General features: G+C 44.7%; 1 protein-coding gene and 1 long non-coding RNA gene across 4 annotated transcripts in view; one reads left to right on the forward strand and one right to left on the reverse strand.

Moving 5' to 3' along the window:
• Positions 1-80: 80 nt before the first annotated feature.
• Positions 81-25,962, forward strand: part of LOC310846394 — a 47,851-nt gene continuing 21,969 nt past the window's right edge. For all 3 annotated transcript variants that reach the window (XR_014565269.1, XR_014565270.1, XR_014565271.1), the window contains exons 1-3: positions 81-161; positions 18,686-18,759; positions 23,792-23,953. This is a non-coding gene — a long non-coding RNA (uncharacterized lncRNA). The remainder of the gene's footprint in view (positions 162-18,685; positions 18,760-23,791; positions 23,954-25,962) is intronic.
• LOC310846369 (CARD- and ANK-domain containing inflammasome adapter protein-like) lies at positions 1,150-5,686 on the reverse strand. The gene has a single exon (XM_083742739.1). It carries the CDS (start codon positions 5,322-5,324, stop codon positions 3,054-3,056), a length of 2,271 nt encoding a protein of 756 aa, XP_083598865.1. The 5' UTR covers positions 5,325-5,686; the 3' UTR covers positions 1,150-3,053.

Genomic DNA, 25,962 nt, shown 5'->3' on the forward strand with positions numbered 1-25,962 from the left:
AGCTGCGAAGCTGCGGGCGCCCTTCTTTTTGCCCTCAAGCTCTAACGGGGAATCGGCGGGCTTGGCGGTGGGGTGCGCGAGGTGGGAATAGGAAGAGAGCTTGATAGGAAGCGGACCGCGATGGGAAGAGAGAAGAAGCAGGGTAGGAAGAATAGAATAGGGTATGTTCTTGTCTCTATACACACACACACACATAGCTGGATGACAAGGGGAAGCTTCCAAAATGAAAACTTAAAAGCGCAACGTAACCATACAAAAAGCAGAATTTTGCAGGGAAAGTGGGAGTCCTCAGGGAGAAATTAAAACGGGATAAAATGACCTCTTCTGGTTGCAAGCCATGGATGGTGATCAAAAGCAAAGGATAGAAGTTGAAGGAAAGCTCTCACTCGGGAGAAAAGTAACATTCCGGTCCTACTTAGAATTCAGTTTAAAATACCTCTGTCACCGCCAGTAGCCACTGCCTATGTTAGATTACAATGGTACCTCGGGTTAAATACGCTTTAGGTTAAATACGCTTCAGGTTACAGACTCCACTTACCCAGAAATATTACCTCGGGTTAAGAACTTTGCTTCAGGATGAGAACAGAAATCGCGCGGCAGCAGGAGGCCCCATTAGCTAAAGTGGTACCTCAGGCTAAGAATGGTTTCAGGTTAAGAACAGACCTCTGGAACGAATTACTGTAAGTTCTTAACCCGAGGTACCGCTGTATTGCCCTATTGCTCAGGTATAGGAGATTTGTAAAACGCACTTCGCAGATCCTTAACAAGAAATTTCATATTTACAACTAAAGAGGGGACTGAAATAATAAATTTGGGAGTAGCTTTTCAGCTTATCAACTATAAAGTTGTTAAGGCACCAAGAATTGTGTGAGAGCAGACAGCATGTCACCTGCATTAAATGGTGTCAGCATGACTCAGCTTTATTCTGATGTAAGCTTCTTCTGAGCTTGTTGAAGGAATAATGGGACCCAAATTCCATAAATAAACAATATAGCAGGAAGAACAGGTACAACCATCAAGTACAGATTTGGTTTTATCTTTTTTTGTAAATTGTTTTGAAGGTTTTTGTTGTTTTTGCAATGTAGAAATTTTATGAAACAAGTAATACTCTCGGTGTTTCTCCATCCTTGCTTTGTTCAAACTTCTGCCATTGCTTAAAATCGTCACTTTCCCCCTTTCAGAGCCCCCACTTCTTCACTTACTTTCCTTCTTCCACTCCTCAGCTACCGTATATGAGAGAGATAATGGATGTGGATCTCACAAATTTTTCATAGTATGTTCCCATAGAGTGTTTCACTCTTGCCATGTATTGCCTTCGACATGAAGTTCCAGATTCAATGCAGTAATTCAGATATTTTATTATCAAGCAAACACCCATATATACCGGTAAACAACAACCATAAACTTAACCTTCTCTAACTGAACAAGCTAACTGACATACCTTCTCTTAAAATTTTGTTTGTTTTAAAGATAAAGTAAAGGTAAAGGGACCCCTGACCGTGAGGTCATCGTGGCCAACTCTGGGGTTGCGGCGCTTCATCTCGCTTTACTGACCGAGGAAGCCTGCATTTGTCGGCAGACAGCTTCCGGGTCATGTGGCCAGCATGACTTGCCCGCTTCTGGCGAACCAGAGCAGCACATGGAAACACCATTTACCTTCCCGCTGGAGCGGTGCCTATTTATCTACTTGCACTTTGATGAACTTTCGAACTGCTAGGTTGGCAGGAGCAGGGACCGAGCAACGGGAGCTCACCCTATCGCAGGGATTCGAACCACCAACCTTCTGATCAGCAAGCCTTGGGCTCTGTGGTTTAGACCACAGCACCACCCGCGTCCCAGGTTTTAAAGATACAATAACATATAATCATGAGAGTATGTGTGCAAATGGGACTACAGAATAGGAGAGAAGAGGAGGCATGGGGGGGCCTGTGTGAATAGGGGTGCCCAAATGGAGGGGGAGGCATGGACATAGGGGGAAACGGGTGGAAATAGGTGCAAAGTTGGGCTGCAGAACAAAAGAGAGTAGCTGTTTCAAAAGTATAGTTGGGAAGGTGAAATGGAGGTTTCGTAATTGCATGGGGTGAAAAAGGAAAGAAAAAGGGGGTTAATGTGGGGGCATTGGGTGTTGCCAAATGGAATGAGCAGGGAGGGCAGAACCATGGGTGTAGCCAAGAGGGGGCAGCTCCCCCCTTCCCCCCCCCCCATCAAGTAAAACAATATAAATACTTAACAAACTGACCAATCACGTCAGTTCTGCCCCTCCAACAATGTCCTGCCCTCCCTAACATAAATCCTGGCTACACCCATGGGCAGAACCCTCCTAGTACAGTAATATCTGTAATCCCAACCACACCCCGACAAGCTTATGTCCAAAGCAGCTAATATCAATTGTAATAAAACAGCACACAACAATAAAACATCAAAACAAATCAGGAACAATAAGAGATAGGCAGGCAATCTAAAACTAAAATTTAATGCTAAGCGGTAATCCAACCAAATAATTTTGAAGAGCAAACCAAAACAACACTGGCAAGGAGGGAGATAGCTTAGTCCCTCCATGGAATGGCATTCCGTGTGCTGGGTGCCATTACAGGAAAAGGTTAACCTTTCCATGACTGTATTTAAGGACTAGCCTAGTACCTGTAGGCAGTATGGAATTGCATGCAGGCAAGTGAGTAGGCTTGAGGAGAAGGAGGGATGAGGGCCCCATTCCTCCTCTGTGCTCAGAATAGAAACCAAGTGCGCTGGCAGGTGAGGGAAGCCCTGCCTCTGTAGGAATGCAGAGAGGCTTGCTTCGGCAGGAATGAAACACTTCTGCCAACCGCCTCCAGTGGACAGACTAGTTGTTTTCTTAAGGATAGGACCTTTTGTGGGCTTGTTTATAGGAACCCTCCCTCCTTTAAGATTTTGATTTAAAATAATAATAAAGAGTTCCAACCACTGATTTCCTGCATTGACCCTGAAATAGGGCAGCCCAGACACAGGTGAGAACAAGGCACTAGACACCAATAAGAAACAACTTGTGCTTCTTACATAGTTTCTTCTTAGCACATTTATCTTATCAATAACATTTTCTTTTTCAAAAGAGTAACAATTTGAGCCTGGCTTTCAGTTGGGCTGGATTCTGCTACTTGAAGTGGAGTCTTCTTCAGGCTATTTGTGGCTTGTAGATTTGCTTTACCCCCCTCAGACCAGCTGACCAGTGCACTCACACAGTTGAAATGACCGGCTCTGCAAGCACAATGCAATGGTGTGTCCTTATTGTTGTCCAGAGCATTAATGGCTGAACCGTTGCTCAAGAAGAAATGTATTAGGTCGCTGTGTCCGTGTTCTGCTGCAAGATGTAGTGGTGTCTTCCTCCAAATATTTTTGTCATCGATATTTTTATTCTTGCCAGCAGCCAGAAGGGCCTGTAGTATCTCCACATTCCCATTGATGGTGGCATAGTGGATAGATGTGCATCCGTCCATGTCTTTGGCACCAAACCTGGACTTCTTCGCTAACAGTGCTTTTACTGCGTTAAGATGACCTCCCATGGCTGCAAGATGAAGCGGGGTCTTTTTCTCCTTGTCTGTTGCATTGGAGTCAGCATTGTAGTTCAGCAGCAGTTCTACCATAGCAGGGTTTCCTGCTTCAGCGGCAAGATGCAGAGCTGTCTTTGCCTGCTTATCCTTAACGTTGACATTAGCCTTTCGCCGCAGCAGCTTTTGCACAACTTCCACATGGCCCTTATAACTTGCAACGTGCAAGGGAGTGAGCAGTTCTTTAGTGACCGAATCAGTTTTCGCACCTCCGTCAATTAATAAGTCAACTAGCCCTCCCTTATTGTGCAATGCGGCCACATGGAGGGGGGTCTGATCTCCCTGCCCGGCAATGTTGGCATCCAATCCTTTGCTCAGAAGCATCTTTGCAATGGAGGAGGCTCCAGCTTGAACTGCCAGATGTAAAGCACTGCTTGAGTCTGGGGTCTTGTCCGTCAGGCTCGCTCCCTTTTCAATGAGAACTTTTGCTGACTCAGTCTTGCCCATCTCACATGCCACAAGCAGTGGTGTGTACTGCGCTTCATCGAGCGCATTTTTGTTGGTACCTTTGTCAATTAAAGCTGCTACGATGCCATGCAGGTCCTTTTGAACGGCTTTAAAGAGAGCTGACACCATCGTAGCCGGCGACATGCCTTTGGAATAGTCCAGCAATAACTTGAAGAGAGATTGACTGTTGCTGTTAAAGGCTACATCGATGATGCTGGAATCAATGTTGGCTCCAGCTTCCAGGAGAACCCGGACAGTCTTCTCAAACCCTCGAGACACAGCATAGCCCAAAGCGGTCTGTCCTCTCTCATCCTTGGCATCCTTCAAAGCGCCATTCTTTAGGATGGCTTGCACCAGCTCACTGTCATCTCTGAGAGCAGCCATGTGCAGGAAGTTGTGTTGGTTCTTGTGTTGCCTCGCCTCTTCTTTCAGGATGCTCTTCAGAACATGGGTGTGGTGGTTCTGATGGGCCAAATGAAGGGGGCTCTTGCCTTCCTGATCCAAGGTGTACATGTTGGCACCCGATTGGAGCAGCATTTTCATAGCTTCGCCGTGACCTCTCTCAGCAGCTCTGTGTAGCGGGGTTCTTCCTTTCTTATCCTTAACTTCCAGCTTAGCCCCTCTGCCGATTAGATAGTCAATTATTTCTGTATGCCCGTGAGCTGCTGCAATGTGTAGGAGGGTTTCATCTTCAGAGTTTACTGCGTTAATATCATTCTCTTTTAAGATCTTTTCTAAATAGGAAAGATTACCTTTAGCCACAGAATCAAAGACAGAAAGAGAATTGAAAGAATTGTCTTGGGATTTCACAGCAGCTGAATCCTGTTTTACTTTACGTTTTATCTGAGTCAGCTTTTTTGGCTTGGATAAAACATGTCTGGGGCTATCCTTCTTTTCTTGGTGAGGATCTTTACCCTTTTGAACCCACCCTTTATCTTTCTCCAGTAGATACCCTATCAGTTGCCTTCTGGCATCACCAATTCTTTCATTCACATTGCAGACATAACTCCTCATGTTGTTATATAGCTGTGGCTCAATCTGTTTCAGACATGGATAAAAAAAGAGCCTGCAAGCTCGCTCACCTTGAGAAACTAATATATCCAGGACCCGGGAGTTCTTTGCAGTTCTTGTTCTGTAGTAGGATAAGACCATTTTTTTCTCCGGTGTAAAAATGCCATGTTCTATCAGCCAGTTCAGAAGCTGATCAGGGTTCCTTATGCCATCTACAAGTTCGTTCTTTTTAGTTCTCAGTACTTCTGTGGCATAGGGATTTGTGAACATGCCAGCTGAATACATGATGTGTTTAGATTATGCACCCGCGATACATTAAACATGCCTTTGAAGTTCGGCATTTAGCATGAGAAAGTGCAGATTGTTACATAAGTTTGCTCCAGTTTCTGCCAACAAATATTCTGGTGATCCAACTGGAAATCTCAGCGACAACCACACACACGGGGGGAAAGGGAGAGCATAAACTTTTCACCTTTCGTTGTGCAACGCTGTTGCCTTCCAATTCTCTTTTCTTTTCCTTAACAACAGACTGGAGTTGACGAATTGAAACAAAACAAAACTCAGTAAAAATATTCCAGTAAAAATGGTTACATTGCAAGAACTTGCAATATAAAATCGAGAGGCAGTTTTCAAAGTTGGTAGCTAAGCTGTTGATGGATAGAAACTTAAAAAAAAAAGTATTTCGCATGTGTGACCCATCTGTCAAACATGTCAGAAGAAAAGCAGCAGGCTAGTAACTGTTGCTATGTAATTAGCCTTTGTGTAACATTAAGATAAAATTGTATACCCGTCAGTTAGTTACACAGCGGCATATCACACAGTGATCAAAAGCTGCAGGGCAAGTAGCTAAGAATGAGTTTAATGTTTCAAAAAAAGTAGATCCCACATTTATTTTATTTATTTAGAAAAATGCATTAGCCACTTTTTTAAAAAAAGACTATCCTAAGCAATGTACATACAACAATAAAACTTTTCAGACAGCAACATAATGGCATGCTATGAAAGGGCCATATAGGTGAAACATGAAAGAAAATCAAGAAAGAAGACATTTATTTTGCCTTTCACAACATGTAATAATTTAATCAGTGCTGTGAGCTCATGGTGTTTCGATAAAGGCAAATTCTCATTGAAAACACATCTGTCCTCAAGGTGGAATATTTTAACAACTGAGGAATTTTCATTAAAGCGATATGGGCAAATTATAATGACAGCTTCTAATAAACAGAAGATTAGCAGAACAATCTTACATAGCAATTGCACCAGGAGTAAAGTTGCATCACTTCTATTTTATATTTATGGACATATTCATAGTCTGCCCTCTCACAAAATATCAGGGCAGTGCACAGCAATATAACAAAATATTTTTTTAAAAGCAGTATGGAATAATCATTAAAATAACTGGCTACTCAATCAATCAATCAATCAATCAATCAATAAATGCATAGGTCTGTCAGCAGCATTCTGCTAAGCAGGTAGGATGGCTATACATGCTCAGCCCAGGAGTAGAAGAGAAAACACACAAAACAGAAAATTCAAAAATAGCATAAAAGCAGAAGATAGACCCCTGCATCCGTGAACACATAGCCAAAATCCACCACACACGAACCATACACAGAGGAAGCCAGTGAACTCACAGTGAAAAGGACATGCTTTTGGGCACTGTGCCATTCTTTTGCATGCTGCGCAGGGGTATATTCTGATACACCCCCACACAACATATGAAAGAATGCCACCGCACCCAAAACTAAGGTAACCAGACATCCCCATTTCCTAGGGACAGTCCCCAGATTTACAGATCAGTCCCCATACAAAATCCATTGAAGTTGAAAAGTGTCCCCGGATTCATTGGAAAAACATCTGGTAACCTTACCCAAAACCATCAGGCAGCAACAACAACTTTCCTCCTTCTACCAGCATCCCTCCAGGCAGGGGCTCCATTTTTCTTATGCTGCTCACAAGCAGTGCTGGGGTGGGAACGCCACAGAATAGGATGGCACAACACAGAGTGTCAGGCTCGGAAAGTCCTCCCCTCCCTTTGATAACTTCACGGATAAGAATTTAACAAGCAGTTGATAGATTTATAGTCTTTTTATTACAGCTTCATGTTGCGGTCACAAAATAGGCAGCTCTCCGCAAGGAGGGCAGTTCCTCATTTGTGGAGGAAGTTCCTCAAAAAAAGTGGGATATATATTTTAAAAGAAAAGTTCACATAGAACAAATGGGTCACAATTGTCACACTTTGCAGCCAGTGTTTCCTACTTCCTTTGCTTGCCTGTGTGCGATGTGGTTGTTGGATCAGAGTGGGAGTTATTGTTGGGTTTCGAGGTTCCCCCTAGAAGTGAGGTACTCAAGTTCCCCCATATGTTCTGGAAGCCGGTTCTCTGTGGACGCTTCCAGACTGGCATCACTTTTGGCTCTCTCACACATTTGAATAGATGCCAATTATGCTCCTTCGTGAAATAGCGTGGCCCTTCTTCTTAACCCCCTTCCAAGAAGATGGGTACATCGTGGTAAACAGCAACAGCACTACAGGCTTCTCACGCTTAAAAAGTAGGCTTTTTGCAGTAAGAAATGTGATGGGGGGGGAAGCAGTAGAAAGTGTGGGATAATTCCCACTTGATGGCAGTGTTGTATAACCTCTGCAGAAATGTCGTACAAACCAATGAGACCAAATGCCCAACAAACAGGTCTCTGGAAACCACTCCTGTGTCTGCAAAACCCCCCACCTCTTTCCCGGTTTCCCCATCACCAACACTGGCCTCTGGGAGCTCTAGGCATGGGGCAAGTGGGGACATGCCTTCAGCTGCAGTCTCCCTATGCAGGATTTATTTACCTGGTGTGCTGCGATTGGGTGATGAGTTACACCATATCCTATGCCTGACCCAGCAAAGTGAGCAGGATGGTCATTGACACAAGGAGGTTTTCTTTTCCCCTTTTATCTTTTTAAAGAAGTTTATCTCCCACTGGTGTCAGCAGGAGGGAAACTCTTTGCATCTTTGGCTGTTTATGACATGGTCACTGGAGCCTAGAGGAGTATAGCATATCAGGTAACTCTGCACTTCTCTGGGCCACCCCATCCTGACTCCCATCCCATCCACAGGCAGATCTTCACTGGCAGAAAACCTACACAAGCCCCACTATTCTGCTGATGTCAGATTTCATCAGCATATCTGTCATGTCTGCACCATCCCTGGCATTCTGCTTATGGTGCTGAGTTTCTGTCAAATCCTCAGCCAGCAATGGTCAAATACAAGACTGTGTCCTGAATATAGTTTTTCCTAGAACAATCATAGGCAGATAGTAGAAAATTGGTGGGTTTTTTTGAAAAATGGATTGAATAACTAAAGGAAAGTAAGTGGCTAACTGGGATCCAGAACAATCTTAGAGCATTTTTTTATTTCTTCCTATAGAGCCAGTGTAGCATAGTGGTTAGAGTATTGGGTTATGACCTGGAAGACCAGGGTTTGAACCCCCACAGGGATGAATAAAGATAGGATATAAATGGAATAATAAATACATACAAATAAATAAAAATGTCTTTTGGTCTGGAATGTGCGGTTTGTGTTAAAGTAGGATTGAAACTGGAACAAATGCTTTGATAATTTCTAGCCAAAGAAAGTTTTGCATATTAATTAGAGAGTTGGGAAATGCAAAGCAAAATAAAACAGAACAGTGTAAATGCTGTTGGGATCAGGTAGGATCTGTATTCCTGGAATCTTAGGGATTTGCAGTAAGCAGCACCTTTAAGGGAAAAGTGTGTGTGTGTGTGTGATTTTTGGCTGGGAAAGCGCTTGGAGAGGAAAGTACAGTAGTAACATCTCTGTCAATGGGCCCAAATGGCTGTTGTAGTTTTTGAAAAGGAAATGGCCAGTTTTGTGCACACTTTAGAAGAATGCATACATAACGTAATGTGTTGTTTGAGCTGAAGACGTGGTGTCCCATCTGTAGGTGGTGAATTGAACAAGTTAAATTTGGTAGATAAAGCAGAGAGGCCCAGTGGGTAGATTTTCATGCTCAGAGAAATAGCATTTGCTTTGTATGCAGAAGGTCCCAGTTTCGATACCTAGCATCTCCAGGAGGGCTGGGAATGTCTCCTGTCTGAACCTCTGGGGAACCACTGGCAGTCATTGTAGACAGTATTGAGCTATAGGGACCAATGATGTGATTCAGGGTAAGTCTAATTCATGTACTCCTAATCTTCTGACTTTAGTGGCCATTGCAATGATGGAATCAAGGCACTTTGCATCATCTGCCCCAACCATGTTATAAGTTTTATGGCTTCCCTGTGAACCACTAGCATAAGGGAGCATGGAGGTAGGGGGGAGTCAGAGCTTTGGTGATGCTCACATGAACATTTAACATTTGAATGCACTCTCTATTTGGTCCTTTGTATTGGAGTGAAATGTAACCGCCAAACCATGCCAAGGCGTTTTGTTTGTATAATCTAGCAATTCTGGTCCAATAACTGGGCCAGTAAATCAAGTTAATCTTCACTTGAAAGAGGGAGATGAGTGTTTTTCAACTAATTGTTTAGTCTTTATATCTGGCTTTGAAGCTCTGCATGCTTTGAAGCTGTATGGTTTCCTGGCTTTCCCAAGATGAAGATGTTTCTTAATTAATAAAAGAGTCAGTTTTCAAAAACAACATCCTTTGTCAACATGAAATGTGTTTGACATCCTTTATTTACATTTTTCTCCCATAGAGGAGAGCAAATAAAACCCTCCTCTTAGATCAGGGGTCAGCAACCCGCGGCTCCGGAGCCGCATGTGGCTCTTTTACACCTTTGCCGCGGCTCCAGGGCGGATACTAGTGAGGGAGGAGACGCATTGTGTGCCCCGACACTCCCCACTGTGGTGGGCGCTGTACTGGCTGTGACGTCGCATGCGGGCGGTTAGTCACGCACCGTCCTGACGTCACCTTCCCACCCGCTGTCAGATCGCGGCTCCGGAGATATATTTGTTTTAAATGTCGCAATGGTTTTGCGGCTCCCAGTTTCTTTTTCTTCGGAAACGGGTCCAAGTGGCTCTTTTTGTCTTAAAGGTTGCAGACCCCTGTCTTAGATTAATATTATATCAGACGCTTGCCAAATACAATTTTGACTTCTTTACAAAATCCAGAAGAGGTCACTGTTTCTCTTTTGAGTGTTTTCAACAGCCGCAGTTGGCAGAAGGTCCTCTTTAAACTAATTAAGAGACCTGGAACCTGTTAAAACGGGTTGAATGTAACTGAATGGTTTCCAATGCCTTCTTTACATTCTCTAGGGTGTTTGGCCTGACATAACAGCTGGAATAAATGAACATAAATATATCAGTAGTGAGTGAAGTTGTGTTATTAATGTTTCCCAGCATGCATTTTAATTTCAGATTCAGCCATTGAAGCACAGCGCTTATCTATAATGCAACCAAGCTCTTTATTGAAAACATTCAATAACTTTATTTTTCCTCTTCTTTTTTACAAGCTAGGCAGTGGCTTGTTCTGGAAAGACGATGTCAAATGTTTTCATTTTACTTGGTGGCATTATGAACAAGTGCTTTGCCTCAACATAGTGACCCAAACTATTGCAGAAAATGACATTAAGAGTTTTATGAAGGAGTTTAACAAAGACTATCAGGGTGGTGCTATGGTCTAAACCACTGTGCCTCTTGGGCTTGCCGATTGGAAGGTCGGCCATTTGAATCCGCCCAATGGGGTGAGCTCCTGTTGCTCTGTCCCAACGTCTGCCAACCTAGCATTTTGAAAGCATGCCAGTGCAAGTAGATAAATATGTACCACAGTGACGGGAAGGTAAACGGCATTTCTGTGTGCTCTGGTTTCCATCACAGTGTCCCGTTGCACCAGAAGTGGTTTAGTCATGCTGGCCACATGACCCGGAAAGCACCAGCTCCCTTGGCTGGAAAGGGAGATGAGCGCCACACCCCTTAGTAGAATTTATCTGGAATTAACCATCTAGGAGGGATGCAGGTGGCGCTGTGGGTTGTGCAGGTCAGCGGTTCGAATCCCCGCGACGGGGTGAGCAACCGTTGCTCGGTCCCTGCTTCTGCCAACCTAGCATTTCGAAAGCATGCCAGTGCAAGTAGATAAATAGGTACCACTCCGGCGGGAAGGTAAATGGCATTTCCGTGCGCTGCTCTGGTTCGCCAGAAGTGGCTTAGTCATGCTGGCCACATGACCCGGAAGCAGTATGCCAACTCCCTCGGCCAATAAAGCGAGATGAGTGCCACAACCCCAGAGTCGGTCACAACTGGACCTAATGGTCCAGTTAATGGTCCCTTTACCCTTTACCTTTAACCGTCTAGGGGTCCTTTACGTTTACCTTGATCAGGGTTTGGTCAGCTAAAGAAAAGTCAGTCTACAACCTTTTCAAAGTTAGAAAAGAGGGGGCAGTTATGAAAATGTGTGTTGCGGGCTTGCCCAAGACATGATTTTGAAAATCCCACATGCTCCTCTGCCCCTTCCTGGCAGGAAAAAAAAATACAACCATCAAATTACTAAGAGCTGTCTGCTGTCTCATGACACCCAGAAATAGCTGCCTAAGGAGGCCATCTCATTCTGTCTAATGGTAGAGCCAGCCCAAAACAGTGTCTATGTGTCTTCATTTACAGTCTTCTATTTGAAGGGCTAGCTAATCCAAACACATTTTAAAGAGAACAAATCCTAAGAAGGAAGAGCAGTAGGAGTATTGAATTGCTTGTATACAATTAGTACATGGGCAGCAGATTGAGCAGGCCTACAGGTCATTTGGCTAGTTTTTTGTACCCTGGTGAAATGTGTTGGGCAGGATTCACTTCCTGAGCCCTGCTTAAGAACTTCCACACGTGCAATGGACTTCCTTCTGCATGCCCCCTGAAATTGACTGGGGTGGGTTGGGGGAACCCCCAGAAGAGTGCACAGGGGGAAGCAGCTGAAATTCCTGTGCTGGTGGAACATTCGTAATAGCATGATGTTGAATCCCACCCATTGCATTTCTATCTAAAGGATAGTGATTGTTTCTAACTAGCAGCTTTGTATCCAGTATTTCCTCAGGAGTGCTAAGAAACCAAAAGTTCAGTGCAGTTTTGAAAGGTTTGGTCTGCCATCTTGATTCCAAATGGTGTCCAGCTGCATCCAAACATACAATGAAAACCTGCTCTTTATTCTCAGGAACCGTCATGCAAAATGCGTTCATTAAGAGACATCCAAATTCTGAGCAAACAAAAACTTTTCAAGATATATAGTAGATTGTGAGTGTATACATATAAATTTGTGCATGCACATTTTATCACAGAATCTTAGAGTTGGAAGGCATCCCAGGGGTCAATCCAGTCCAATCCCTGCAATGCAGGAATCTCAGCTAAAGCATCCATGACAGATGGCCATCCAACCTCTGCTTAAAGACCTCCAAGGAAGGAGAGTCCACCACTTCCTGAGGGAGACTGTTCCACTTTCAAACAAGTGTGTCTTTTGGTGAGGCATTTCCTTTGTTTGGTCCCCCATCCCCCACCCCGGCAATGCATAAGTGGCCTTCCTATGTGTATGTACAGGATTCGGCCATCCATGCTAATCACCGTTATACAGAAGTACACTTTGCAAATTCTAGTGGAATCCACTTCCAACTAAGGCAGCAGTCCTACCAACTTATATCTTTGATTAAGCCCTGTTGCATTATATAGTGTAACCGATCTCAGAAAACAGGCATAGAGTTTACTATATTTAGGGTGACAACTTTCCATAGGACTCCATGAGCAGAAAGCTGCTCTTCCTTAGAGTTGCCCCGAATGTTTACAGATTGCTTTGACCATAACGGTTTGCCAGAACAAATCGCAAGGCAATGCTGGGGTCTCAAATACTTACTACATTTTAAATTGTAAAACGTCATTGCATAAATGTGTTCATAATTGAATCCTTATGTGGATTTTGCTACTTAAGGCCATAATCCTAACTTTGCCTGTTTGGAGGTTAACCCCATTGAAATCAACAGGACTTCTGATTAAACATGGTGAATATTGAGTTGCCAGCAAGTCTTTGTTATTTATCACTTTGCTTCCTATGCAACTCTATGTCAAAGTAACCCAGTGTAAATATAGCTCTTGCAGCTGATTATCCAAATGTTTTATATGTCCCTTGCAGTGTTACTGTAACCTTCACCTCGCTCTTAGTGTTTACTTATTTGGAAGAAAGCTGCTTAAAACCAACAGGACTTATTTCCACATAAATGTGTTTTAAGAGTGAATGTTAAGATTTAAAACATATTTATGTGGAAAAATGTCCTGTACTTTAGAAGACCTTTCTTCAAAGTGTACTAGAACTGTGGTCTGAAGTTGTGCTGCATGGAAAAAATGGTATATTTATATTACTTCAAGTTGAACTTAATTAAAGCAACTTAGGAGCCCTCCTGCCCCAACAAGGACACATTATGGGGCAAGTGATCCAGATAACACCAAGGGAGGTAGGCTTAGAGGTCACTACGATCAGGTGATGCCTTGCCACCAGCTCTCTGTCCAACTAACCACTGAACTGTTGAAACGAATTGTACAAGGAATTGTACAGATGGTGATTCTGATCTGCATGACCAGCGTTGTACTATTAGGGCGAGGAAGTGGGGGCGGGGTTTAACTCATGAGAAAAACTATAACACCAGTGCCCATTCAACAAATGGTGCACATGTGAGCTATTGTAACCCATGTAATCCAAATCCATATTGTCCTATGCCACAGGGGTAAATCATGCATGCAGATTTTGCATCAAAATCATTATCTTATTTGACGTCATAGTGATTCAGATGAGTGACACCAGTCAAAGAGCTTGTTGCACATTTGGGAAGCACTGCACTTTTATTTTGTTTTGTTTCTACAATCCCTTTACGCAGACTTCCCAAGCACAGGGATTGCATAGCCCTTTTGGCAGCACTTCCAAAAGGTCAACGATCAGCTAGTTATCTGCTGCTTGGGAAGTACTGCACAAAGTGCTTTGCAGGCACCCCCAATTGACAGTGCCTGCAAAGCCCCCTTTGGCCCTTCCCCACCCCATGTCAGACTTCATCAACAACATCAGATATAAAGCAAGTGGTTGTGGCTTGCCTGAAACAGATACATGACATGGGCCAAATGGGGAGCCCAGGAGGGCCAAATTTAGCCAGCAGGCCAGACCCCACTTGTTTTAAGTCTGAATTCAGTGGGGGGCCAGGTAAAGCCTCTCTAGACACTTGTGTGCCTGCAGCTGCCGTGTTGGTATATGGTATATGGTTAGGAGTTTTTGCTCCAATATATATACTTGCTTACATTGAACAGCATTCACCATTTGAATGCCCATTCACCCAGCCTGGAGAGATCCTTTTGGAGCTCCTCACAATCCCTTGTTGTTCTTACCAACCTGAACAATTGGGCGTAATCAGTTCACTCCAAGTCATTTATGAACAAGTTAAAAAGGAGCAGTCCCAATAGTGACCACTGGGGGACTTCAGTGCCACCAAAAGGCAAGAGTGGTGTGTCCTGTCCGCCCCTTGAGGCTTCATCCTGCTTAATGGCTGGCCTGGCCCTGTATTTAGGAATATAGGAAGCTGCCTTATACCGAGTTGGAGCTTTGGTCCATCTTCCTCAGCATTATTTACACTGACTGGCAGCAGCTCTCCAAGGCTTCAGGCAGAAGCATCTCCCAACGCTACCTGAAGATGCTGGGGATTGAACTTGAGACATCCTGGCTCTACCACTGAGCTGACCTGTTGTCCTTCCTTGATGCCTTCTGACCATAGGAGGTGATATGGTAAAACCGGGATGGGGAGCCTGTTGGATCCCAACTCCTCTCAACCCCAGCCAGCATGCCAATGGCCAGGAGTGATGGGAACTGGAGTCCAAAAACATCTAGAAGTCCCTCACCCTTGTGTCAAAGCTGTGGCAAAACGGCACCAAGGGAGTGGAGCAAAGCCAATGGGCTATTGAGGGCTGGGGAAGACATGAGACAAGTACTGATGTCCTGGAACAGCTGTCTGGAAATCAAGTGGCCGGCCCTAGAAGCCAAGAGCATAGGCATCTTGCAGAACATAAAGGGGTTGGGAAGCAGAGGCACAAGCAGAAGGGAGCTGGAGTGGGCAATGGAAAAGTTTCAATCTGTGTGGTGGATATTCCTGTGGTCTCCTGGTGCCCAGAGTTGAGGTGCTACTGGGGGCTGGTGAAGGACTGAGTTGCAGCCAATCATCTTTCCTCTTTTCTCAGGTTAGAGTGATGAGCAACCACTTCCTCCAGGAAGCTCGGTGGCTTGGCCCCCCGTAGGAGCTTTCACGCAGCCACTTTCTCGGCAGCGCATCCTGTGAAATCTCGAAGAGCAACAGAGCGCCATAGGCAGCCAGTGGGTTTTGGCAGCCTCCCTCTGGCTGCCGTCTCCGCGCCGCTGCCACTGCAGGGGAGCAGCTTGGATTTGAGGAGAACTGGGCTGAGTCGGAGGCTTGTTCACAAATAACAGTTGCCATCTGTCTTCTTAAAATAATAATAATAATAATACATGACAACTTGTACTTTCCTGTGGGCAAGGCTTAATGTAAAGCAGTTGCACAAAAGCCTTTCATTAGCATAATGTTTAAGCGATACCGAGATATTAGGTTACCAAATGCTGAGGCAGCTTCAAGAATCAGCAAAATGAGACAGCTCCTCGAGTTCCTTGCAAAATGGCCAGAATTCCTCTTTCCTATTTTCAACACAAATGGCCTCCTGTGGTTTTCAGTCAGGATGAGGCACTGTCAGTAAATTTTTGCAGAAAGTAAGATGTTTCCTGCTTTAACCTCTTAAAGGAAGGTTCTTCCTGCTGTTTATAGATTTATTAATTTTCTAGGCTGACACTTTCACTGATGTTGATTGGTGCTAGGGGAGGTCACAACGAAACTTTCCAATTTGTCTTGGGGTTATTCTGCAGTGAGTTTAAATAGCCCGCAGTGCTAGTCTGGGCAGCCTTCCTGTGAGGCAGAGTGAAGGAGCCGCCTCAGGTAGATGATTTGGGGTGCTATAAAAGGACAGCAAATTGTTAATTATTTAATTCATTGTTGTGTTTTTACTGACTGGGAGCAGGAGAGTCATTTGGGTGATTTATCTGCTTCAGGTGCCAAAACAACTTGACTAACCTAGGGTACTATGGCTAATCAACAAGGGTAGGGCAGGCGTTTGCTGTTCCATATCTTGAGCCAGCTCTCTTAACATCTGGAATTTGTCATCGTAGCCTCCTGTGACATCCAGATGTTGCTGGACTACAATTCCCATGGCCCACAACCACTGGTCATTCCGGCTGGGCCTGATGGGGAATGTAGTCCAAAGCAATTGGATGGCATCAGGTTGGGAAAGTCTGATCTAAAGGAACTTTCTTGGTGGATACTGTCCTGTGCCATACACAGTCCCAAGCAGGTGTTCCTGCAACTGATGGTTGAAGGATGGGTGGCTGCATTCTTTCCAGGTGTAACTTGCCTATGAAGCCAGCCGCTGACTTGGTTTAAAGCTTGTTGAAAATACAATATGAATGGAAGCCAGTATTTGGTTGTGCTCAACACGGCCTGAGCTATTGTTTATTGGGTTTTATATCCCCAAATGTCCAAGTAATATATAGCTAAAATAAATTTACATACAAAAAATAAAACAGCAGCAGACATGACAAATAAAAGCTATTGGATAAGTCAGACAACAACAACAACACCACTTCATTTTCAATTTATTTACATGTCCTTTTTTTCTCAGCAAGGTGAAAGAAATTCCTTACCTCATTATCATGTACATTTTATGAGTAGAAAGTAGATCTGAGGTTGAAAGATGCATTTTTAACATCTGCACTACCCTACTGTCCTAGAACACCCTAGGCACCATGTTTCTCTAACTCACAAGCCTGCACACCACAGCAGCACTCAAGGAAATTAAGCCCTTCTAGCTGGTGTGTCACATTAATCCATTTTGATTGCAACCCTGTGCCAGCTTCACTGGGACCACACCTTCTGAAAACCACTGGCCTTTTTTCTGAGTAGACACGTATACATATGATTGCACTGTTAATGGTCTCAGCATACAAGCTTATGCACCTTTACCTGGGAGTAAGCGCCAGTGAATCCAATGCAGCTTGCTTCAGAATAAGCGGAACATAGGATTGCACTGTGGAGGAGTAACTGGAATGGTTACTAACTGCCGTTTTACATTAATTATATAAAAAAGAAGTTTGCTGTGAAATCAAGGGTGGTTCCCCCCCCTTTTTCCTTGTAGCATCTGTCACTTTTCTCTGCTCCAGGTTCTGCTACATTTTTAGATAGCTCCAACCAGAGAATGTAATTGCAGCTTAATGATAATGTACCCTTTTGCTTTTACCTATCTATCAATCTGCCCTCCTCAATGCTGGCAGATTACTTGGACAACACTGATATTTAGTTAATTTATTACTCATGCCCAGTACATTTTCAAGTGTACCTGCCTGGTGTAATAAAAGAAAATGAGGAGGTTACATGATTTGTTCTAGTTCACAGCACTTCTGAACTTGCACAAGCCTTCTGCTTATAGCCGTGCTATCTTATATCTCTTAGCCTTTATTTTTTAAAAGGCCAAGCACCCATAAAAAATACAGAGCAACATTTGCAAGTCATGCTCACCTTCCATACTGTCTCATAAGAACACAAGAGGCTGCAAAAAAATTGAAGTTTTTGAGCAATTTTAAACAGAAATTGCCCCAAACGACACGGCCGACATGGGTTGCCACACATCCGGATTTTCCCGGACTTTTTGTTGTTGTTTTTTTTGCAATTTTCGCCCAGACACTGCTTCAAACTGCAGTATTCCAGATATGTCTGGGAAATTCCGGACACATGGCAAGCCTAGGACTGGCAGGTGAAACTTACTTCAGCACTGGTAATGGGACAGAGCCTCCACCACACCGGAGGAGGCCAGCAGGCAAGCTTAAGAGGCACAGGGCAAGCTGCTTAATTCACACAGTATCTGTTCTCTATCCATCCGCATCTGCCACCTAAGGAGGCTGCTTTCTCTGCCTAATAGCAGGGCTGGCCGAGCTTACACCAAGTCAATTGAGTGGTTCAGCCAATATTCAGCATTGTCTCTACATTGACTGTTGGGGTTTCTCTCCAGAGTTTCATATGGGATTCTTCCCTAGCTCTCCCTGCAAACAATGGTAACATTTGTGTGGAAAGCATATGCACTGAGCTACAAACCTCCTCCCACTGACAAGGATAGGAACTGGGTTGCCAGCAAAGCAACACCAAAAGTGAGGCACAAACTGTAGAGATGTAATGAGCACAAAATGGAGTTCAGAGTAGACTTGGGGAGCTGGGGGGGTTGGTTGATCGTAAGAACTATGGGAATTGTCCAGTGGCATCCTATGTGGTTTCATCTTTTCCACCATGCTATTTAACATTTACAGTGGTACCTCAGGTTAAGTACTTAATTTGTTCCGGAGGTCCGTTCTTAACCTGAAACTCCGTGCCGCCGGAGCATGATTTCTGTTCTCATCCTGAAGCAAAGTTCTTAACCCAAGGTAATATTTCTGGGTTAGCGGAGTCTGTAACCTGAAGCATCTGTGACCTGAAGTGTATGTAACCCGAGGTACCACTGTATCTCGAACTGCTGAGTGCTGTCAGCAGGGAATTTGGAATGAAGTGTCACCATCTCTCTCCCCCCACCCCCATCTCTCATCTGAATCAGGAGAGGCACATCAGGTACCAGACCAGCTTGGAGGCTGCAGTGGGCTGGATGTGGGCCAGTGCAGTGAAGGACAGGTAAGAAATTTGATAAACAAACTTCCAGAAGTCAAAACAAAAAAATTCCTTCCAGTAGCACCTTAAAGACCAACTAAGTTAGTTCTTGGTATGAGCTTTCGTGTGCATGCACACTTCTTCAGATACACACTGCATGCACACGAAAGCTCATACCAAGAACTAACTTAGTTGGTCTTTAAGGTGCTACTGGAAGGAATTTTTTTTGTTTTGACTATGGCAGACCAACACGGCTACCTATCTGTAACTGAAACTTCCAGAAGGTACTTTAACTTCAGCAAAGCACCCAGCAGCCACAGGTGTCTTTCAGATTTTCCATCACTTACATGCTTTGAAAGTCTCAATTAGAAAGGAAAGTTCTTTCTCCTAATCTATGTGATAGGGGCAAACTGAGTGGTGGCAGTCTCTTGGGACCATTATCACAACCAGTCAAGCATGTATACCGAATCAGAATATTGATGCAACTAGACGGGGAACTGTGGGGCCTCCCTATCTAGCTTATACTGTTCACCTCCTTCCCTTCCTTTGCTGAGAATTAGGCTTGAGGGGAAAATTGTTGGAGCTAATAGGAAGCTTTTGTTCAGTGCCATATTTCTTTTGGGGGGGGAGGTAGGCTTGCATCGGGAAAGTGAAGGAGTCCCTTGCATAACATCAGGGACGGGCAATCATTTACCCTAGGATTTCATATAGCCCTTAGCTTAATTTCAAATGATTTGCCCCTTCCTTGGCAGCCTGCTGAGTGGAGAAAAAGAAAGAAAGAAGCGGTGTTAGCATAATGCAGAAAAGGGAAGAAAAGAGTATATCCTCCAGCAGAAGATGTTTGCTAACCCATTGCACCCCATTCTTTTGGCCTACTGACTTGAGGTTTGCTTTTTGTGTGTGTTTTTGTATGTGGCTTTGTAACATGGGCATAGCCAGGACTTTTGTTAGAGGGGAGCAGGATTGGTCAGTTAGTTAAGTATTTCTATTGTTTTACTTGATCTGGGGCGGGGGAGGGCAGCTGTCCCCTCTGCCCCCTCTTGGCTACGCTTATGCTTGGTAAGAAGTATATGCCTATGATGCTGCTTATATTATTGATGCCAATGTGATTTTTTTCAAGCGCAGCCTGGCATTCTATCCAAGAAAAGCTTTCATAAATCGGGGAGGAAGAGGCCTTTCTGTACACACTTCCTGTGCTTCCGATCCAAACATGAACAGTTGTATAAAGAAGGAGAAGGAGAAAACTGGCACAAATGAGCCACTTAGACAGTTGTCCTACTTATTTGATGCTGTGAAAACTAAATTAAGTAGATTGGAAACCAGAATCCCATTTTTACGCGAGATATAGCCAGCACGGCCACGTGTCCTACTTTCCAGAGCGCTGCCCTCTGTTTGGAGGCATTCTCCACTTGAATGGCTGTCTGGTAGAAGGATAAAGAACAATAAGATTGGAGAGCAAGGACCTTGAAGTTGCTTAACCAACCAGGGAATCTCAGGTTTGTGGCTCGTGGTTTTTGTAGGAATGGCACATGATGCTCAAGAGTGTTGAGTGAAAACAAGTCCAGCTTTATTGATTATATGGCAGGTCAGTGGGGCTGGCATGGCACGAGGGCAAAGGGAAAGTCTTCATTCCAGCCAGCCCTTGCTATTGGAGTGGCATTTTGTTTGATGGTTGGGAAGCACCCAACCAGCCCATGGGAGCTGGCCACAGTGTCAGACCCCGCTGTGGGGCAAGCCAAGCACCCAGGATCCCACTGGGCATCTGGGGGAGAGGTCCACTCTCAGCCAGGCAGTGCCCCATCCGAGCTAGGACCATGCCTTGAACCGATCATCCCCTCCAGGCCCTTTATGGGGACATCCTTGCTAGTCTGATCCTGCCCAATGCTGTTTGTGCATGAAGTAGTGGCAGAAGATTGAGAATGCCTAGCATGATGAAGTGCTCACTAAGGGAAAGAGGTGGGAAACCCAGAGCCAACTGAGGTTGGGGGGGGGGGAATCATTTCTGGACCTGTTAGCCAGTGACCCAAAGAGCACAGACAGGCCCTAACAAGGCCTCACTAAGCGAGTGGGAAAGCACGCAGGGCAAAATGGCCCCAGCCTCTTTGTGGCTGAGGCTTTTAAGCAATTGACCAGGGGTAAGCAAACTTATTGCGCCTCGGGCCGGTATCTCCAGCGCCACTCGCGCGGAGGGCAGGGGAGCACGTGCCCATACGCGTGCGCACATGCTATTTCCGGCACACTTCCAGGTCGGAGGAGCACCGGAAATAGCTTGTGTGCATGTGCACGGGCCTTCTCCAACCTGGATGTGCACCGGAAATAACACATGCGCATGCGCACAAGCTATTTCCGATGCTCCTCCAACCCAGAAGTGGGCAGCCGCGCAGTGCCGGTAAAAGCGGCCAGTGGCACCGGGCGGCAGGGGTTGCTGCAGGCCGGAAAAACGAGTCCCTTGGGCCTTATCCGGCCCGCGGGCCTTAGTTTGGGGACCCCTGCACTTGACCCTCTACTACTCCCATTGCATGGGATGCTACAATTTCCCACAGGATCTCATGAGGGTGCTGCAGGACTGGCTGAAGCCCTGCCTCTCCCCACTGCCTCGGGCTGCCTCCCCGCCGGCCAAAAGTGCCCCATTCAGTTTGCATGCAGAGCAGAACTTTCCAAAAATTCGAAATGTCAGTGGGTCACAGCCTATGGAAGACCTTGAGTTTAGAAGTCATTTGCAAGCCTGTACATGCTTTCTTAGAAGCCCTACCAAGTTTGGTAGGGTTTATTCCCCAGTAATGGGAGTTTAGGATTGCAGGCTTGGGTTGTGTCTGTGTGTAATGGCAGAAGGTGCCTTGTGATTTGGCTCTGGTAGTGCGGCACATGGCTCTCAAGCATCTAACATTTCTGTGACATTGCTGTTTGCACAAGCCGTGACAGAAAGCGTTCGGGAGAGGTTGTTTCCTTTTGATGTCTCACAGCAAGTCGTCCTTTCGTACTGGTGGCCGGAATCAAAAGCCCTGTGGCTCAATAAAGTGACCCTTTTGACACCCGCCTTTTGTGTGCTTCCACCCGCACCGCACGCCTCCCCAAGAGTTTGTATTTCATCAACCGTTTCCAAGGATTGTGAGTGCGCCCCACACATCTTCACTGCTGCTGGTGTGTTCAGAGCCAACAAACAAAACACAACACACCATTATTTGATTTGAATGGCTGCTGGGCTATATAATGGGGAACAGAGGAAACGGGGAGAATAAGGCCTTGCTATTCAGACAAGAAAAATCCCCAGCACCGTGTCAAAAGACTATGAAAGCGCTTTCTGGCTTTTTGCCATGGTGGCCTTTAACATGATAAGAACAGGGCGACACAACCTGCCAGTCATGAACTTGCATGTAAAGAGGAGGAAATTAAAGGTGGGCTCAGCATTTTAATCCAGCGTACAATGTCATTTCGGTGGCAATTAAAAAAAAAAAAAGATGCAATTTTAATTTCTCTTTGGAAAGAAAGGAGAATGTCTGGAAAGGGATGTAGATAGCTTTTAACTTTTCACCAGTTTCAGATTCTCTTTATCATTCCCAGCCTCAGTGCCCCTGCTCCAGTTTTCACCTCTTGTTACGAAGGATTATTGCCAGGTTGAAACTTGCAAGGTTAAAAAAGCATGGCAGATCAGCTTCTTCTGGTTAAAATATTTGGAGGTGATCCAGGCACCTGATGTCATTCTTAAAAAAACTCATTGACAAAATGTAGCTTGGCCCAATTCAGAGGTGGGAAGCCTTCTACAGCCTGGGGGACGCCGGCCACCTTGGCTTTCGCTTCATGCAGACCCAAGTGAGCCTGAGCTTCCACAGCCATTGCCCGCCATGAACCACCATGAGCAGGATTGGCTGCAACAACAGCAGATATGCTTGAGATAATATTTTATTCTCTTGTTAATTATTTGTATTTTATATTTCCTTTAGTCATGTTTTATTTTGAAATGTTTAAGGAATTTTTCTTTTCATTTTTGGTAACTTTGCTGTGTTAAATGCGCATTCCGTGGTTGTAATTCACCTTTGTCATTTTTTTTTATTTGGAAATCTTTAAGAAAACGTTTTAGTTTCCTGCTAATTTTGTTGCTTTGAATGTATACTTTAAGTTTGACTTTCTTCAGTAATGTTTTATTCTGGATTGTTTCATTTGGATTTTATGTTTTAATGTATTATATACTTTGATGTTAGCCTCCCTGAGCCCAGTTTAGCCGGGGAGGGTGGGATATTATTATTATTATTATTATTATTATTATTATTAAATATTTTAATTCATTGTGAGATTATTATTATTTCCTTAAAAATATAAAGTGGTATAGAAATGAAATGGAAAGTTATAAAAATAAAAAATATATATTTCCCTTCTCCACAAGCTTCTGGGGACCACATGCAGCTGGTGGGCATGGCCAGAGGAAAAAGGTGGTCGAGCAATGACTAAATTTGTTTCTGCAAGCATTCTCACACCCCACGCCATCCTCTGTGATAGCTCAGTTGGTAGACTCTCAGTCTCAGGATTGTGGGTTCAAGCCCCACATTGGGCAAAAGATTCCTTCATTTCAGGGGGTTGATCCTTATGGTCCCTTCCAAGTTTACAATTCTATGATTCTATTATTCTTATCCAGGGAAGCAAGAGGGATTGTCAGAGCTGAAGGACATATTCCAGCCAGGCAAAAGCACTGGTGGATGGTGTGTAGCATGGCCAGTAAAGGGTGTGGCTGGGGAGAGTCCTCAGGGCCAGATAGAGAGGTGTGCAGGGCCACATTTAGCCACCCAGGCCTGAGGTCCCCCACCCCAAGTTCTTCAGGTGCTCCTGAATGTCAGCATCTTTGGTGCATTTGTATATGTGGCATTTCTGGGTGCAATTGGGACTTCCTCCAATTCATCCTGCCCAAACTGGCCTCTCCACCGGTTGCATTTGTATTGTTGAGGCTTCCTTATCTCAGCCTCCATCATCAAATACAGGTGGTTGCATTCAGCTTAGTGACCTGGGCTAATATTTAACCATTTAAAACAACAACAACAGGTTTCGGCTTGTTTTGCTCTTGTAGCGTTCCATCAAGTGAACCGGGGCGCTTCTTCCTTTGGGACTGCTAGTTCGGCTTTTGAAACCCAAACCTGCATTAGCAGAAAATTTGAAGCAGAAGATGGTGTTCTGCAAACAGTGCTCTGTGGAATTCTTAATCTCTACCTGGACAGCCACCAGAACAGAGGTCAGTTCAATAGCTCATCTGAAGGTCATCACCTTTAACAGTTGCTGCTCTCCTGTGTCCATTCCTTCACTATTGCACTATGTGCAGCATGCAGGGACCGAAAGATGGCTGCGTTGCCGGAATGTCAATTTGTTTCTTGCTGTGGCCTTAAAGGCATCTTCCTTTGCATTGAAATCTACTGATTTCTGGTATGTCTTGGATACTCAAGAAGAGGCCCCGAGACCCCAATATACTGCACTGGCAGACTATTTGTCCATCCAGCTTAGTGTTGCTCACTACAGGCCTTTACAGTGCTTTCCAGATAATGTGGGACTCTTCATTCCTATTATCCCTCACCAATGACTAATACATGTTGAGACTGATGGGGTCCATAACAGTTAGAGGAAACTACATTGGTGCATTTGGACCACCAACAGTTCTCCTAGTATCTTCAGAATTCAAAGCATATGCTCTTGTCACTGAACTAAGAGTGCCAACTTAAACAAAATATTGAGGAGGCCCAGGTAAGCCCAACATCACATAACTGATCACAAGATGCAGCACACATGCACGCTATTTGAATGGCAAAGCCCATCTTTTGGGGGGCTCAGTCCTCTCAAATATTTTATTGGAGGGGGGCGAAGGGACCTCAGCCCCTAGGAGTTGGCTCCTATGCACTGAGCTAAGGTTTTCCCCACCCTATTCATGGCTACCAGGACCAGCTCAAGGCACAGGCGTAGCCAGGGGGCAGCTGCGCCCCCCATCAAGTAAAACAATAGAAATACTTAATTAACTGACCAATCATGTGGGTTCTGCCCCCCAAGTCCTGCCCTCCCTAACAAAAATCCTGGCTACACCCATGGCTCAAGGCCTGTTCTTTCTCAGGGAAGCTTTGTGCTATCGCAATCACTGATCAATGACTACAGTACCAAATTATTACTATGCTCACCCCCAGATTTAACACCACAGGTAGAAAGTTTGTTTCACCAGTTTTCAATGGTGAAACAAACCATTTCACCATACAGGACTGCCACTCGCATATTCAAATGTTGAATGAATCCATCAAACGTCGCATGTATCTGTGTGAACCAAACTTCAGTTATCAAACTGGGGTATATCTCAAGGTGCCTGTAAGAACACAGGATGAGGTGTGCATCAGGTGAACAACCGGCTCCCATTCTCCCATACTGCAGCACTCTTCACCCTACTGTAGTTCCTTGACTAGCCTAGGGGTTGAGACACTACGTTGAACTGTGTGAACCTTCTGCTTGTCTGGGGACTATTTCTCACACCCCCGTTATAAAAGCTCAGATAAGAGCTGCCCCTCACTAAAGAAGGTTCCTGCTTGGCGATGGTTTGATGCTTTATTGATCAGCTTATTATTTAACAAAAAGCCCTTGCTAATGAAACCTTCCGGGTTAGCGCCATCGACTAATGGTGGATTCCCTCTGAGCTTCGGCGGGAATCGGCTCCGCAGGATCGGGTCTTGTCCGCGGCGGCGAAGCGGGGACCCTCAAAAATCACAGGCGCAGATGCCTGTGAGCGTGGTGACTCGGCAGGCACCATTTGCGCCCCCCCAAACTGCGAAGGAGCCTTTTTAAAGGCTACGGAACGGGGACGGGGTACGGCGCGGTGCTGTGCTGTGAGTAGACTGCTACTTCTGCGGAGCGAAGCCGCATGCCATTGTCGGAGAAGCGCTGCCTTTTTCCTTGGAACATTTGGACCTAAAAATAAGAACCCGTGAGTAAATATGAAATTTGGAATTTAAAGAAAATTTTGTTGAATTAGGAACGAGCGGCGAAGGGTTAAAAAGGAAGTCCGCCCCCCCCCCCATAATATGTAAAAATTATTAACCGAAGGTTGAGAAATAAGTAATAAGAATTTGCTGGAATAACAATTGAATTGGAATACAAGAAGGGGAGGTGTGAGGAGGTCTGAGAAAGAAGTTATATGAAAATAAGCAATTGAAATTGTATATGTTTTTAATTGCTTTTTAAAGTTTTTTTTGTATTTTTGTTACTTTTTTCTGT

This window comes from Podarcis gaigeae (genome assembly GCF_964106915.1).
Source record: "Podarcis gaigeae genome assembly, chromosome: 6".
Classification (NCBI taxonomy): domain Eukaryota; kingdom Metazoa; phylum Chordata; class Lepidosauria; order Squamata; family Lacertidae; genus Podarcis; species Podarcis gaigeae.